The following is a 14065-nucleotide window of genomic DNA, read 5'->3' as shown; positions in this document are numbered from 1 at the left end:
TTTCTTGTTGTGGGGGGTAACAGTTATCAGCTCGCAATGGAGGAAAAAATTCTTGAATATAGATGGCAGTTTGTGAAAAAATTTCGCAATTTAAGCTTTTAAAAGGTTAAATTGATTATAGAATGATTAAAAGAAGTAATTAATCACAATCCTTTCCCGAGTTGGTGAAAGAAGCAATTTCAGAACTAATAGAAATTGATAATTAATAAGAGGCACAAGTCGAATCCATAGACCACCGACGATGCGCATTTATAAAAATCAGTATAGCACTACAGTGGAACCTCCCCTAATGGTCACTCCCCGTTAACGGCCACTTCTCTAATTCCCAGTTCCGTGGAATAGAGCTTTAATGTATTTCACTCCCCTTTGGCGGGCTTTTCTCGATAGCGGACAGTGAAATCGGCCAAACTAATTTTTTTTTAAACCTCCAATTTATCAATTTTTGGTCGCAAACTGAGGATTTATCACATCAAGCCGGTAAATATGATGAATCATCAATTAATTATTTAATTTACTAAACATAACTACCGTCCAGAATGGTGAATTCGAATGGTAATGTTGGGTTTTGTTTGTCGATGCATGTGTAGAAAGTGGCATTACGAGATTGATATTGTTGTTATGAATGTGTTTCTATCTTCTATTAACACTTACTTTTTAATTGTTATTGCAAAATATGTGTATAGTGCACGAATCATGTACGGGTAAAAATAATTGATTTGTTTAATGAAGACATGAAAAGTTGTATTTTTTTCCTATATTTATCAGAGGTTAAAACTTTATTTGGGTATTATGCATAATCACAGATAAAAATTATGAATATAGTGAAATTTAATCAACCCATCTTTATATCGAGACAATTGGTGATTATGCATAACCACCGGTCTATCATTTTTACATACACAGTAACATATACATTTTAACATTAAATGTATAGGAACCAATTGCGGTCGTCGCATAAAACGTCAATAAATAATAAGTAAACCGTAATAAGATCAGACGTCGTATAAATATGAAAGTCGTATAAACGAGTTTCAACTGTATATCGTACCTCCTCATTAACCAGAGTCGTCTTAAGAGTATCACGAGCCCCGGGCCAAGTGTCTTTTCTGAGGCCCTACCTGGAAAATTCTCGAAAAAATTAAACTACTTCTCGTTTTCCTGAGGCCCCTGGGCAGTGTCCGGGTCAGCCCGTGCGTTAAGACGGCACTGCCATTAGCGGACACTCCCCGTTAGCGGACGAAAGTTTAGGTCCTATGGGTGCAGGGCCGTAACTAGATGCTTGGTCACCCGGGGCGTGACCAAGCATCTAAGTGCGCATTTTGGCGCCCCCTTGTAATGTTGAAGGAGAGGTTTAAGAATAAAATTTTCGCCCTCCCCCTCTGGTCCAGCGCCTGGGGCACGAGACTTGTCTGCTGCTCCTCCCTAGTTGCGGCCCTGTATGGGTGTCCGTTATCGAGAGGTTCTATTGCATAACGACGAAGTTCTGTACTTCATTCATAAATAAAGCATTTTATTTACACGATGTTTCGAAACACCGGTAATCTACAATTACGTAATATTCGGAAACCTCGATCGATTCTGGTTTACTCGAGCGAGAGAAACTTAATTGAAAAACGCTCGCCCAACCCAATCATTTGAGGTAAAGAGACAAAGGCAGGAAGGATGGGTGGAAGCACCAACTACCTGTTTGGATGCGACTCTAGCGCCAAATCTTTTACGGAAACTTTGGATGCTGCTGGAAGAGAGGTAAATGGCCAAAACATATATATATATATATATGTATATATATAATAAAACACAACTCACTCACGCACAAGGGTATACGAGTGGAGCAAAAACAAAAGCCGCATCAACGACGTTTCTCGTTCCATAATCACAACACGCTCGTCGTCGTTTCACGAGGCGGCTCTTCAAAAACGTGTAATCACGTTCTTTACGGCTTCTTGTTTGGGAAAAGGAATTCCATCACTTTCGGTTATTCCTATTCTTTCTTTTTTTTTTTTTATTTATAACGTTGTATAGAGCGGTATCAGTTGCTTGTTGGATGGTGTTTACGGGACGGAGTGGAATTTGGCCCGGCTTTCTTCTAAAGGATTTATATTCTCCACGCAGTTCTCTTGCTGGTAAGTGAAACTACACTTTCGTATATATATTAGTGATTTTCTTAAAACCCCCACCGGGGTTCTTTCGACCTTTTCGCCGGCATAGTAGAAATCACTGAATCCCTTTCCCCATGTAAAGGGTTACAGAAATTCCGCCTTTGGCATGTTTCGTCCCCGGTACAATTCGCCCCGGGTATTTTTCCCCGACAATCCACCATGGACATTTCGCCTGTTCTGGCAGTATGACTAACAAAGTGATTGGGTGAGAGTGACCATATGAGGGATCAAGTGAAGGGGTGAATGACCATATGAGTGACCAACTGAAGGTGTGAATGATCGGGTGAGTGACCAATTGAAGGTATGAATGACCGGGTGAGTGATCAATTGAAGGTGTGAATGACCGGGTGAGTGACCCGGTGAAGTGCTCAATGACCAAGGCCGTAGCGGGGGAGGGACGTAAAGGGGTCTGGTCCCCCCCTCCCCCGAAATGTGAGAAAATGACCGAAAAAGGACAAAAGAAAGCCAAATCTATTGTTCTATCACTTTGATCCCCCCCCTCGAAATGAAAGTGATCCCCTCCGAACTAAATTTCTGGCTACGGACCTGTGAATGACCGTATGAATGAACAAGTAAGTGGGTGACAGTATGTGACTCATACGGTCACTAACTTAATCACTCACATGGTCACTAACTTAATCACTCACATGGTCACCAACTTGGTCACTAATACGGTCATTCATTTCGTCGTTCAGTCACTCATATGATCACTCACTGATTCATACAGTCACTCACTTGATCATTCATTTCGGCATTCAGTCAACCATAGTCAATCACACTTACTTACACAGTCGCCCACTTTGTCACTCTTAGGATCACAAACTTTTTCACTCTTAGGATCACAAACTTTTTCACTCTTAGGATCACAAACTTTTTCACTCGTACGATCATTCACTTGTTCACTCATACAGTCACTCACTCACTCATACAGTCAGTGACACACTAACTTGGGCCCTCTTACGCACTCGCTCATAGTCAATGACACACTCACTTGGCCACTCATACAGTCAATGACACACTCACTTGGCCACTCACATAGTCAATGACACACTCACTTGGCCACTCATACAGTCAATGACACACTCACTTGGCCACTCATACAGTCAATGACACACTCACTTGGCCACTCATACAGTCAATGACACACTCACTTGGCCACTCATACAGTCACTGACTCATACGGCCACTCGCCCACTTATATGAACATCATACAGTGACCTACCCAAGCACTTGGCGATTCGATCGGTCAGGTCAGCCAGCCGAAAAACACAGACCGAAATGTCAGGGGAGAAATTTCCAGAAGGGAAAGTGAAACGTACCAGGAGCGAAAAATGTCGGGGACGAAATTCCCCCATCCCCTCCCCCTGTAAAATGCTTCGTTTTTTTTTTTCAGTGGAGTACTTTTCCTTCCGATTTGCATCAAGTGCAAAATAAAAGGGAATGACAAAATGTGTTCCATCGAGAAATCAGCTTTACAAAATATCTGGGCATTTCAATGCGGCTTTCAAGAAGGCGAGATATCTCGTCAATGCCGGTCAGAGGGTTAAAAGGGAGCTCAGGAATATGTTTCAGAATAAAATGGGAATCAGAATCAGGGACCTCTAGAAAAATGTCTGAGTTTGCATAGTCAGACCAAATTTCAAATAAGACCTTAATGATGTACTAAGTATCCAATGTTCAAACATGAAAAATTTTTCATTAATCAATTTTCAAATTTCACGCGTTTCAAATTTACATTTAAAAAGTATAAATTTGTATGCGGTTTTCAATGTAAAAAAAAATATTCCAACCGGTAAAATTTCATCATTCTTCTATTGTATTAAAAGAGATTTACTCCAAGAAATTTGGATAAAATTCGACGAGATATCGGTGATTAATTCTTCATTTTCTAGCACTATCCTTGCATCAATTTCGAATACAATGGTATATGAACTTTAAGTAATGGTATCTAACGGGGCTGGACAAATCGGAAAAAGTCTAGGATCCAGAGAAATTTTTTAGTCGCCAAAAAAATTTTTTTTCGCCGAATAAAAAGGTCCAAAATAATGCTTCTTTTGGCTTTTTCAGGGGATAGGGACCCTCTTTCATGGTGGCAGATATGCTGTTAGAAATGCCAAATATTTTGTACTGCTCTCAGTCACTACACAAAGCAAATTCAGTAACTACACAGAGCAAATTCAATAACTACACAGAGCAAATTCAGTAACTACACAAAGCAAATTCAGTAACTACACAGAGCAAATTCAATAACTACACAAAGCAAATTCAGTAACTACACAGAGCAAATTCAGTAACTACACAAAGCAAATTCTGTAACTACACAGAGCAAATTCAATAACTACACAAAGCAAATTCAGTAACTACACAGAGCAAATTCAGTAACTACACAAAGCAAATTCAATAACTACACAAAGCAAATTCAGTAACTACACAGAGCAAATTCAATAACTACACAAAGCAAATTCAGTAACTACACAGAGCAAATTCAGTAACTACACAAAGCAAATTCAATAACTACACAAAGCAAATTCAGTAACTACACAGAGCAAATTCAATAACTACACAAAGCAAATTCAGTAACTACACAGAGCAAATTCAGTAACTACACAAAGCAAATTCAGTAACTACACAGAGCAAATTCAATAACTACACAAAGCAAATTCAGTAACTACACAGAGCAAATTCAGTAACTACACAAAGCAAATTCTGTAACTACACAGAGCAAATTCAATAACTACACAAAGCAAATTCAGTAACTACACAGAGCAAATTCAGTAACTACACAAAGCAAATTCAGTAACTACACAAAGCAAATTCAGTAACTACACAGAGCAAATTCAATAACTACACAAAGCAAATTCAGTAACTACACAGAGCAAATTCAGTAACTACACAAAGCAAATTCAGTAACTACACAGAGCAAATTCAATAACTACACAAAGCAAATTCAGTAACTACACAGAGCAAATTCAGTAACTACACAAAGCAAATTCTGTAACTACACAGAGCAAATTCAATAACTACACAAAGCAAATTCAGTAACTACACAGAGCAAATTCAGTAACTACACAAAGCAAGTTTTAGACGCCAATACCGGTTTTTTAGTCGCCATGGCGACCTCGTGCTTGGGATTTATCCAGCGCCTGGTATCTAATTTTTAATAAGCTATGTTTACACATAATTTAATACTAATGTCCCTTATATCGAAATTTCCGAAATCGATTATGCAAAATGCTAATTTTTGCTGGTTTTCAGGTGAAATTTTCACTAAATATCTGAAAAGAATAGGGAATATTCACAGAGGCGCGTTTTTTTATGGTTTTGCCGCCTTTCTCTCATTCTAGTCTAATTTTTTGTTGACTACTCTTTCCTCGAATTCACTACCCTGTGCTATAACCCTCTTGGCCGCCCTCCACTCCTGCAAGTACAATTGTTTCCGAGTCATTTTTTGGTCACTCCCATGCTCACATCTCTTTAGGCCACTCTTTTAGCCACTCACGTGCTTGCACATTATATTGATCACTCACATGCTACACGCACTCTAGGTCACTGTTTTGGCCAATCACAGTCTTGCACAAGCTCCAGATCACTTTTGGTCACATGCTTTTGCACTCTCTAGGTCACTCTTTCGTCGCTCACGGACATATTTTCTTGACTTATAGGTCACTCTTTTGATCATTTACACGTTTAAACATGCTCTACTTCACTCTTTTGGTCATTCGAAAGTTTGCACGCATCTAGGTCACTCACTACCCTGTTATGTCGCTCTGTAGGTCATTCCTTTGGTCATTCACGTGCTTGCACTCACTCTAAATCACTTTTTTGGTCATTCACAAGCTTTCGGAAGCTCTAGATCACTCTTTTGGTCATTCACATGTTTGCACACGCTCTAGGTCACTCACTGATCTGGTCCCTCGCCCTGTAGGTCATTCCTTTTGCTCATTCACATGCTTCCTCACCGTCCGAGTCGTTCTTTTGCTCACTCACTTGCTTCCAAACTCTCTGGGTTACTTTCTTAGTCACTCACTCACCTAGCCTCTAGCTGTCTGGGAAGAGGTGTATTTATTGAGAGTTATACAAAATTTCTCCACTCTTCTCCCATCCTACTAATTTTCTTCGCCAATGATTCCTCAAATTTTCCACCTCTCTGAGCTTGTGGAGCTGGGCTATAGCGCCACCCCCCCCCCTCCCCCGCGTAAATACACCACTGAATGTATACAAAAATGGACAAAAATCAAGAACTCTGACCATCAGTGCAAATTTTTCGCAAAGAACAGAAGACAAAAATTTTACTTTGATGGTTTTTTTTTCAGATTAGGGGAGGGGCAGCATAAAAATTTAATTTCCCATTCAACTAATTATGCTTTTTAACACTTGTTTCAATTCATAATATCGGGCTCAGTCAACTTGCTGTACCAACTTGTATTGCTACATATCTCTTCCAGTGGCGTCGGAGCCGGGGGTGCTGTGGGTGCTCGAGCACCCGCGGTAATTCGTGGCATGGGTCTGAGCACCCCAAGAATTGATTGAGAAATCGTAATTTCCAATATAAAGCTTAAGACGAGCGGGCACAGGTTCGAAACATTTCCGACGCCCCTGATGTCTTCACTCGAGAGTTATTTTAGGCCGAAAATACTTTCCTACGCACCCTGTATGTTACAGTTCAATATTCCACAAACCCAGTGGAACAATTCCTTTCTTGGACGACACGCGGAGATGATTTTATTGTTATAAAAACGTCTTGGAAGTTGTAATGATGGAGTTATTTTTGGTTAAATTGTTTGTTATAACGTGAATTATTGTTTATTGAAAGCCCGTAGAAATGGCTGCAGTCATGCGTTGTATTTGTAATAATGAAAATAAAGCGAGATTTTCTCCCAGCACGGGATAAAATAAATACGCTTCAATTCACTCGCACAATTAGGTTCTTTATACCGAGGTAGGACATCGCTATATAGTGCATACAGAATTTTTTTTTTTCTATACAGGGTGTCCTAGAAGTATTAATGCGGCCTTTATCTCGTCAACCGTCCGTCGTGGAGGTATGATTCCAATTTAAAAAATGATCAAAAGGAGTTCGAAAATTACTCTCTACCAGTTTTGAGAGTGGAAATACAGTGTGTCACAAAATAAAATAAAAAATTTAAATTATTATACGTTCTCCTTGTCCTCTAAAAAACTTATCGGGGGTTGTCATTCAAGTATTACGTCAGCATCGATGGAGGAGGGAGGGGGTTTCGGATTTTCTGACTTTTGATGACGGGGGGGGGGGGGTTTGGATGATGCTTACGTCATCAACCACCCTTTATGAAGATATGAAATATTCTTAATGGCATTTTATTCGCGTGGTTAAGCATTTTAAACTTGTGCCAAAAACGGAAAAAACCTTTCGATAGTTATTGGGCACCGGAACTAACATTCTCTCTATTGATAAGTCCCCTACAGAGCCACTTTAGTGATTTGATCTCCAAATGTTTCACGGATCCTTCAAGTGCTCGGGAAATGTGTCCGGGCTGATTAAGTGCTATGGAAATGTTTTCGGGTCGCTTAAGTGCTCTAGAAATGTGTCCGGGCCGCTTGAGTGCTCTGGGATTGTGTCACGCATCGCTCAAGAAATCTGGGAATGTTCCGCTGGTAACTTGGGTGATGTAGAACCTTCAATTCAAGAAGAAAAAAAAATTCATCATCATTTAAATCTATTTTTAAGAACGTACTTATTAAGAAATTTATAAGGAAAAGAAAAATTGAATTTTTCAAAAACTTCTGAAAGTTCCGAGAATTTCTTTTCACATGGGCCTAATCTCACAGAGGGGCCCGATTTTCATGTTGACGGTCGGCCCGAACGGACCACGACCCATTGCAACACTTCTGATACAAGTTGAGAATTTCCTTTTTCATAAAAACTATTTTTCAGGACGTATTTATTTAAATCAGAGGTCTTCGACCTTTTTCTAGTCGCGAGCACTGCCTGTACCCATTATCAACATAAGAGCACCCCTGACGGCAAGTTTATGCATGATATCAGGATGATATTCCAATCTTTTAATACACTTTGAACAAGGTGTTTTACTTAAGACGTTGATCAAGTGCTCGCGAGCACGAAATCGGACACGAGCATCGAGCACGCTGGGTGTTTCAGAGAGCACAGTGGTGCTCGCGAGCAACGGGTTGAAGAAGAAAAAAAAAATTCATCATTTATTTTTTAAGGACGAATCAATTTGAATAGGGAAAAAATTATATTTTTAAATAAGCATTCATTGAAAAGATACTGAAATTATTGGATTATGAATTTTTATAAAATTTACAAAGAGAAATATTTATAAAATACTATAATTTCAATTTTTGAAATTTCGTTGTTCATTATCATTTAAAATTACTTTTAAAAACGTATTTATTTAATCAATATTTGAAAGAAAAATTTTTTTTTGGCAAAGAAAAAAATTATTTTAAAAATAATTAATGCTCCGAAACGGGATCCGGAAATTTCGCCCCGGATGTTTCGTTCCCGGTACATTTCGCTCCCGAAAATTTCACACCTGCCATTTTGTCTGCCTTGAGCGTATGGGTGACTGACTGTGTGAGTGAGTGTGCGAGTGACTGAATAAATGACCAAGTGAATGACTGTACGAGTGACCAAGTGGGTGATTGTGTTTATGAATGAGTGACCGTATGAATGGCCAAGTGAGTGACCGTATGAATGTCAAAGTGAGTGACCGTATGATTAACAGAGAGAGTGAGTGACCGTATGATTAACAGAGAGAGTGAGTGACCGTATGACTAACAGAGAGAGTGAGTGACCGTATGATTAACAGAGAGAGTGAGTGACCGTATGATTAACAGAAAGAGTGAGTGACCGTATGAAGTGTCACGTGAGTGATTGTAGGCCAAGTGAGTGACCATATGAATGGTCACGTGAGTGATTGTATGAATGTCCAAGTGAGTGACCGTATGATTAACAGAAAGAGTGAGTGACCAGATGAATGGCAAAATGAGTGACCATGTGAGTGTCCGTTTGAGTGATCAATTACGCGACTGCTTGAGTGACCAAGTGAATGACCCTATGAGTGACCATACGACCTAATATCAAAGGGATAAATGTCCAACTGACTTGATCACTCATGGATCACTCATGGGGTCACCAAATGTCAAGGGAATAAATGTCCAACTCACTTGATCACTCATGGGGTCACTCACTTGGTCACTCATATAGTCACTAACATGATCTTTTGCATGGTCACTCACTCAGCCACTCATGCGTTCAGGGCAGGAGAAAAGTCCGGGACGAAATTTCCGTGGGGCGAATTTTCCGTAAATCCTCCAAAGCATTGGTATTTAGTGATTGTATAATTAAAATAATGGAATCTGTTTCCGACCGTGGTGGCCATTGAACGTTATACAGAGCGCCGAGCTCAACAGATCCCTATCCTTCTCCATCTTGAAGTAAGACAAGAATATATTACATTGAATATAAATATTATTAATGTCATACTCTCTATTACGTATGATATAAATACTAATATATACTGTCATCATAAGTTGCGAAATAGGAAATCTTTCCTATTTCCATGGTAAAAGTTGTTTGACTTGACCCTTGAAGGATAATGTAGATCATATCACAGCATGATATTGAGCCTAATTTTCGAGGGCAACGTAATAATTGACCGTAGGTGGCGCTTAAGAGGTTAATGTTTGTTTTATTCGAGAGATTGAAATGCCAATAAGAAAATTTCTCTCTTTTCTCTAAAGAATAAGAAAACACAGATGATATCTGCAACCATTGCTATGATGGACAAGGATGCGTTCCGGTACCGAGCACCATTCAGAAAAGCGGTTGATGTTTCTTCACTGGTGAGTCCATAAAATTCATTTTGGAAGTTGTAATTTTTTTATACTAAAAATTTCAAGGTCATAAATATTATTCAAAATTTTTCGAAAGACGAATATGAATAATTAAGTTTTAGCATGAATTAGGTCGGGGTTACACTATAAAAGTTTTGTAAAAGCTCTTTGATAAAACTGGAGAAATGCAACCAATAAGCGTACCGGTTCCATTCGAACAAATGTAACCAAGAGGCCTATCGGTTATTTTGTTTATCTTTTATAAAAGAGCTTTTATAAAATTTTTATAGTGTAATACAAGCCTTACTCAGGTTGTCCCAATAATGTGAACGTATTTCAACCTAATTTTTCCACGCTCATTTTGACGCAATCCCGCAAGTTTTATATATATATGATGACTGATATTACTTGAATTATAACATATTTGAGAAGTTTAATAAAATTTAACATGCTTTTCTTTGTATTTAATGTATTTTTTTTCAATTAATTAACGTTTCAAGTAATATAAATTAACTAACTATAATACCCGGAGCTGCCCGGGTTTTCGTCAGTTACTGGGAGGATTGAAGAAGTGACAAACCATTTTAAAAGGCATGTGCAAGTATGAAACGCATTGCTAGGGAACCAAAGTAAACATTCGGAAAGTGATTGTTTGAGGCCCAGAAACCATTGTTGCCCAGCTCTGACGAACTTTTAAAGTATCCTGAGAAAAACAGTTAGTTAAAATTCTCTCCAATAGGTGACGTGGTACATATTTTAAAAATTCAATCCGTTTAATTTAAAAAACGATATGAATCACCAACTGGCTTATCAACAAATTCTTCCGAGATAATAATGAATACGAAATGAATTTTATACGGCTTTGTTCTAATATTATGTCTGTTTGAAAGGCTGCGATGCTGACGCTGGTAGGAAATGTCATATTTGGTGAAGTTGCTGTAATCTTAGATGTTTTTCCTCGTATTTTGTTAACAAAGAACGAAACAGAGTCACCTGTCAATGAGAATTTCAACTAATTTTGTTTGTGTGTGTGTAAAAAAAATTTACTTTGGCCTGTCGAAAAGCGCAAAACACAACAGAGTAGGTTAATTTATTGATTTATTTTTTAAATCTGTTAAAATTTATGGAACATCCTGTATTTGTGAACTTCGCTGATATGTATCTTGATTCCTAAGATAAGAATTAACAAATTTAAAATAAATTAATATAGTATCAATTTCTTCTTTCGTGTATTGTAGTAGTCAGAGGTCCTGTCATCCTAGACCGGAGCCCAGCAATTTATCTTAGTACATTCATCGTTTGAAAACGAAAAGTTCTAGCAATCTTCTGGTGAGTGCGGTATTTACAATGAAGGGGAGGGTGAGAAGCAGACTAATAATATCAGACGGGCACAAATTTAAGAAATGATTGATCAAGAAAGCCCTCAAAGCAGAATGTTTTACATTGTTCGGCAACAAGCCCCCCCCCCCCTCCCAGACTGACCAGAAATGTTCTGCGGTAAAAATTTCCATAATAGTGTTTTTTACAGTTTTCTTAAAATTCTTCCAGATTGTTCTGCAGTAGCGCTGGTTGCTCAGCGACACGTACGTCGGAGATTTTGGTATATTCTGCCAAAGTGGAAGTAAGCTACCCGTAGACTAGTAGAACCATAAGCTGAGTCATGTTCATGTTGAGGCCATAGTGGCATGGCTTCCACGAGAGAAGATAGATAGAACCGCTCACAACCTCGGACTGATGCAAAGCAACTTACTTCCGACATTTGAATCATGGCATGACGGGATATACGAAAAATAATTCGGTTTTGCGTAAATTTTAGCACCGGAAATAATTTTCTCGGTATAATCACACCTCAAAACTTTTTTTTCCCCATGTACATCGACTTCATGAAAAAGGAATACATGTATGGGTCATTAAGCAAGTCATGGACTCCACGCAATCTTCAACGCTTCTACATTTTAGAGTTGTGGAGATGGGAATCAACTTGTTCTCTCTATAGCCATCGCCTCATTATCAATAGAGGGATTGTATGGGTTGTAAGTGGAATAAGAAATGGTCCTTATCGGAATCGTTAGAGCATGTCATGTTGTCTGATGGTCATTATCATTTGCAATGACCATCTTTGCGTTGAATGACGCGTAAAAAGGAGGGAATATGATCTTATCATTTCTCCATACGCTGACCACTACAATTTCCACTCTCACTTACAGCGATGGTTTTCTGTCGAGTAAATTTGCGGATATAAATCTCGATTCATCTATTCTGTTGGGGGGGGGGGAGGGGAGAGGTTATAAAATGTATTTTTCTGGCAATTTAATTTATAATTTTTAGGAAAAATCATAGTAAATATTATAGTAAGGGGAAATATATATATATATATCGGAATAAATATAAAAATTGTGTGTTCCGTATTCTTAAAAATGCATAGAAGGCGTGTGTTGCGTACCCCTAGAAATGCGTAGAAGTAGTGTTTTGTATTCTTAGACATGCATAGAAAGAAGCTGGGAGTTGTGTTCTTCTAGAAATATCATTTCCTCCAGCATCAGCCGGCTTACCGTAAAAATCGAGAGACACCAGCTTTCTGAATGTTGGGGAGGGGGGGGGGGGGTTTGTTCCATTCCCGGTGTGCCGGGAAAAGAGAGGTTTTTATAATGCTCACAATATATATACTTTAAGCCAGTTCATGGAATTAAAGAATGAAGGTACTTGAGAATTTTTCAGAATCCGTGACTTCAATTTTCCGGATGTCGGAAAATGCAGGCATTCCCTGCATGCTGGCCACCCTCGCTGTTTTCCGGCATGTTGGCTAATGCGGGGAAATACGGTGCATAGAAGGCGTGTACCGCATATTTCGATGTATGCGTAATAAGCCATGTGTTTCGTACTCCCAGGAATACATGAAAGGCATTAGTTTCATAATCCTAGAAATGCGTATAAAAGTTTGTGAAGAAGCTGGGCGAATCCCCCTAGAAATGCGTAGTATGCTGGTAATGCCCATCTCCACCTCAAAATGTCTACAACACTTGCGTACAACAACCTTATTTCGTGACAGTTGCGCTTACTCCTTCAAATACAATGGAAGCTTACGTTGCTCCCCCCCCCCTTCTCTCCGTATATTTTGATATAGCAATGATTCACACTTTTCGTTTTCATTGCGGGCATACCTTGGTACAGCGTCATTCCTATGGGGAACCGAATAAAAATAATTTCATAAGTTGGTTGGCTTCATAAAGCTAACCAACTTATTAAATGAAGCTCAATCAATCTAAATTTTCTGGCAGTGATATTTAAAAACTAACATTACAAACAGGGAACGTTAAAGGCGATGGGCGTTATAACGAGGTCCAACTATGTTTCCTTTTTTCGTCTATTACGGATTTTTCACATACCGTGCATTTCCGGTTTGTCCTCGTATTCATAAAATAGCTTTATTGCGACAAAAATGATGGAATGATTAACTTCAATCCATAATATCGGTCAGTTGAATCAAAACGTGAGTTCATATTACGAACGGATTCATCTGAACGCATCGAGCGTTACGAAACAATCACGGCATAAATGAAATCTCATTTGTAAATACTGTTTAATATAATGAAGAACACACACACAGTGTAATATTATCCATCTACACAAGAGAAGGTAATTAACTTTAAAAAAAAACCCAACTTATTCAGGACATTTGTGGTAATTGCAGCATTTAAGAATTCTTAAAATACTGTATAGAAAAACAAGGACTTGGTTTTTTTACGGTCTATTTGAAATACGCATCCGGAAAGTTCTTCTTATTTCTCCTTTCGTAGAAACTTTCTTCAATTTACCGATCTTGTGATTGCAGTTTCTTCTTCTTTTTCTTTCCTGCGGGTAACCTAAAATCTGAAAATTTAATTTACATACAGCCAAACGTAAGTACTGCACACGCGGTTTCAAAAAAATTAGAGCACCACGAAACGACTGAGAATGCAGTCTCGAGTGTGGAAACCAAAGTTTTCAGTATATGTTTCGAAAATTCTCTTTTTTAGACTTTTCTAAGGTTTTTCTTAAACGTATTTGAGGTAGAAAATGCGCAAAAA

At 38.6% G+C, this 14065-nt stretch overlaps 1 protein-coding gene across 1 annotated transcript in view; it reads left to right on the top strand.

The window, feature by feature from the left end:
• The first annotated feature begins 1799 nt into the window (after window positions 1–1799).
• LOC149079190 (uncharacterized) overlaps window positions 1800–14065 on the top strand; it is a 56898-nt gene continuing 44632 nt past the window's right edge. Inside the window, exons 1-2 of the mRNA XM_089239955.1 lie at window positions 1800–2123; window positions 9906–10007. Coding sequence (XP_089096081.1) covers window positions 9921–10007 — 87 coding nt within the window. The 5' untranslated portion in view covers window positions 1800–2123; window positions 9906–9920. The remainder of the gene's footprint in view (window positions 2124–9905; window positions 10008–14065) is intronic.

Source organism: Pholcus phalangioides, unplaced genomic scaffold (assembly GCF_987345545.1).
Source record: "Pholcus phalangioides strain wild (caught in Gottingen) unplaced genomic scaffold, Ppha-v1.0 ptg000012l_1, whole genome shotgun sequence".
Lineage (NCBI taxonomy): Eukaryota > Metazoa > Arthropoda > Arachnida > Araneae > Pholcidae > Pholcus > Pholcus phalangioides.
This window is presented reverse-complemented; position numbering and strand designations above follow the sequence as displayed.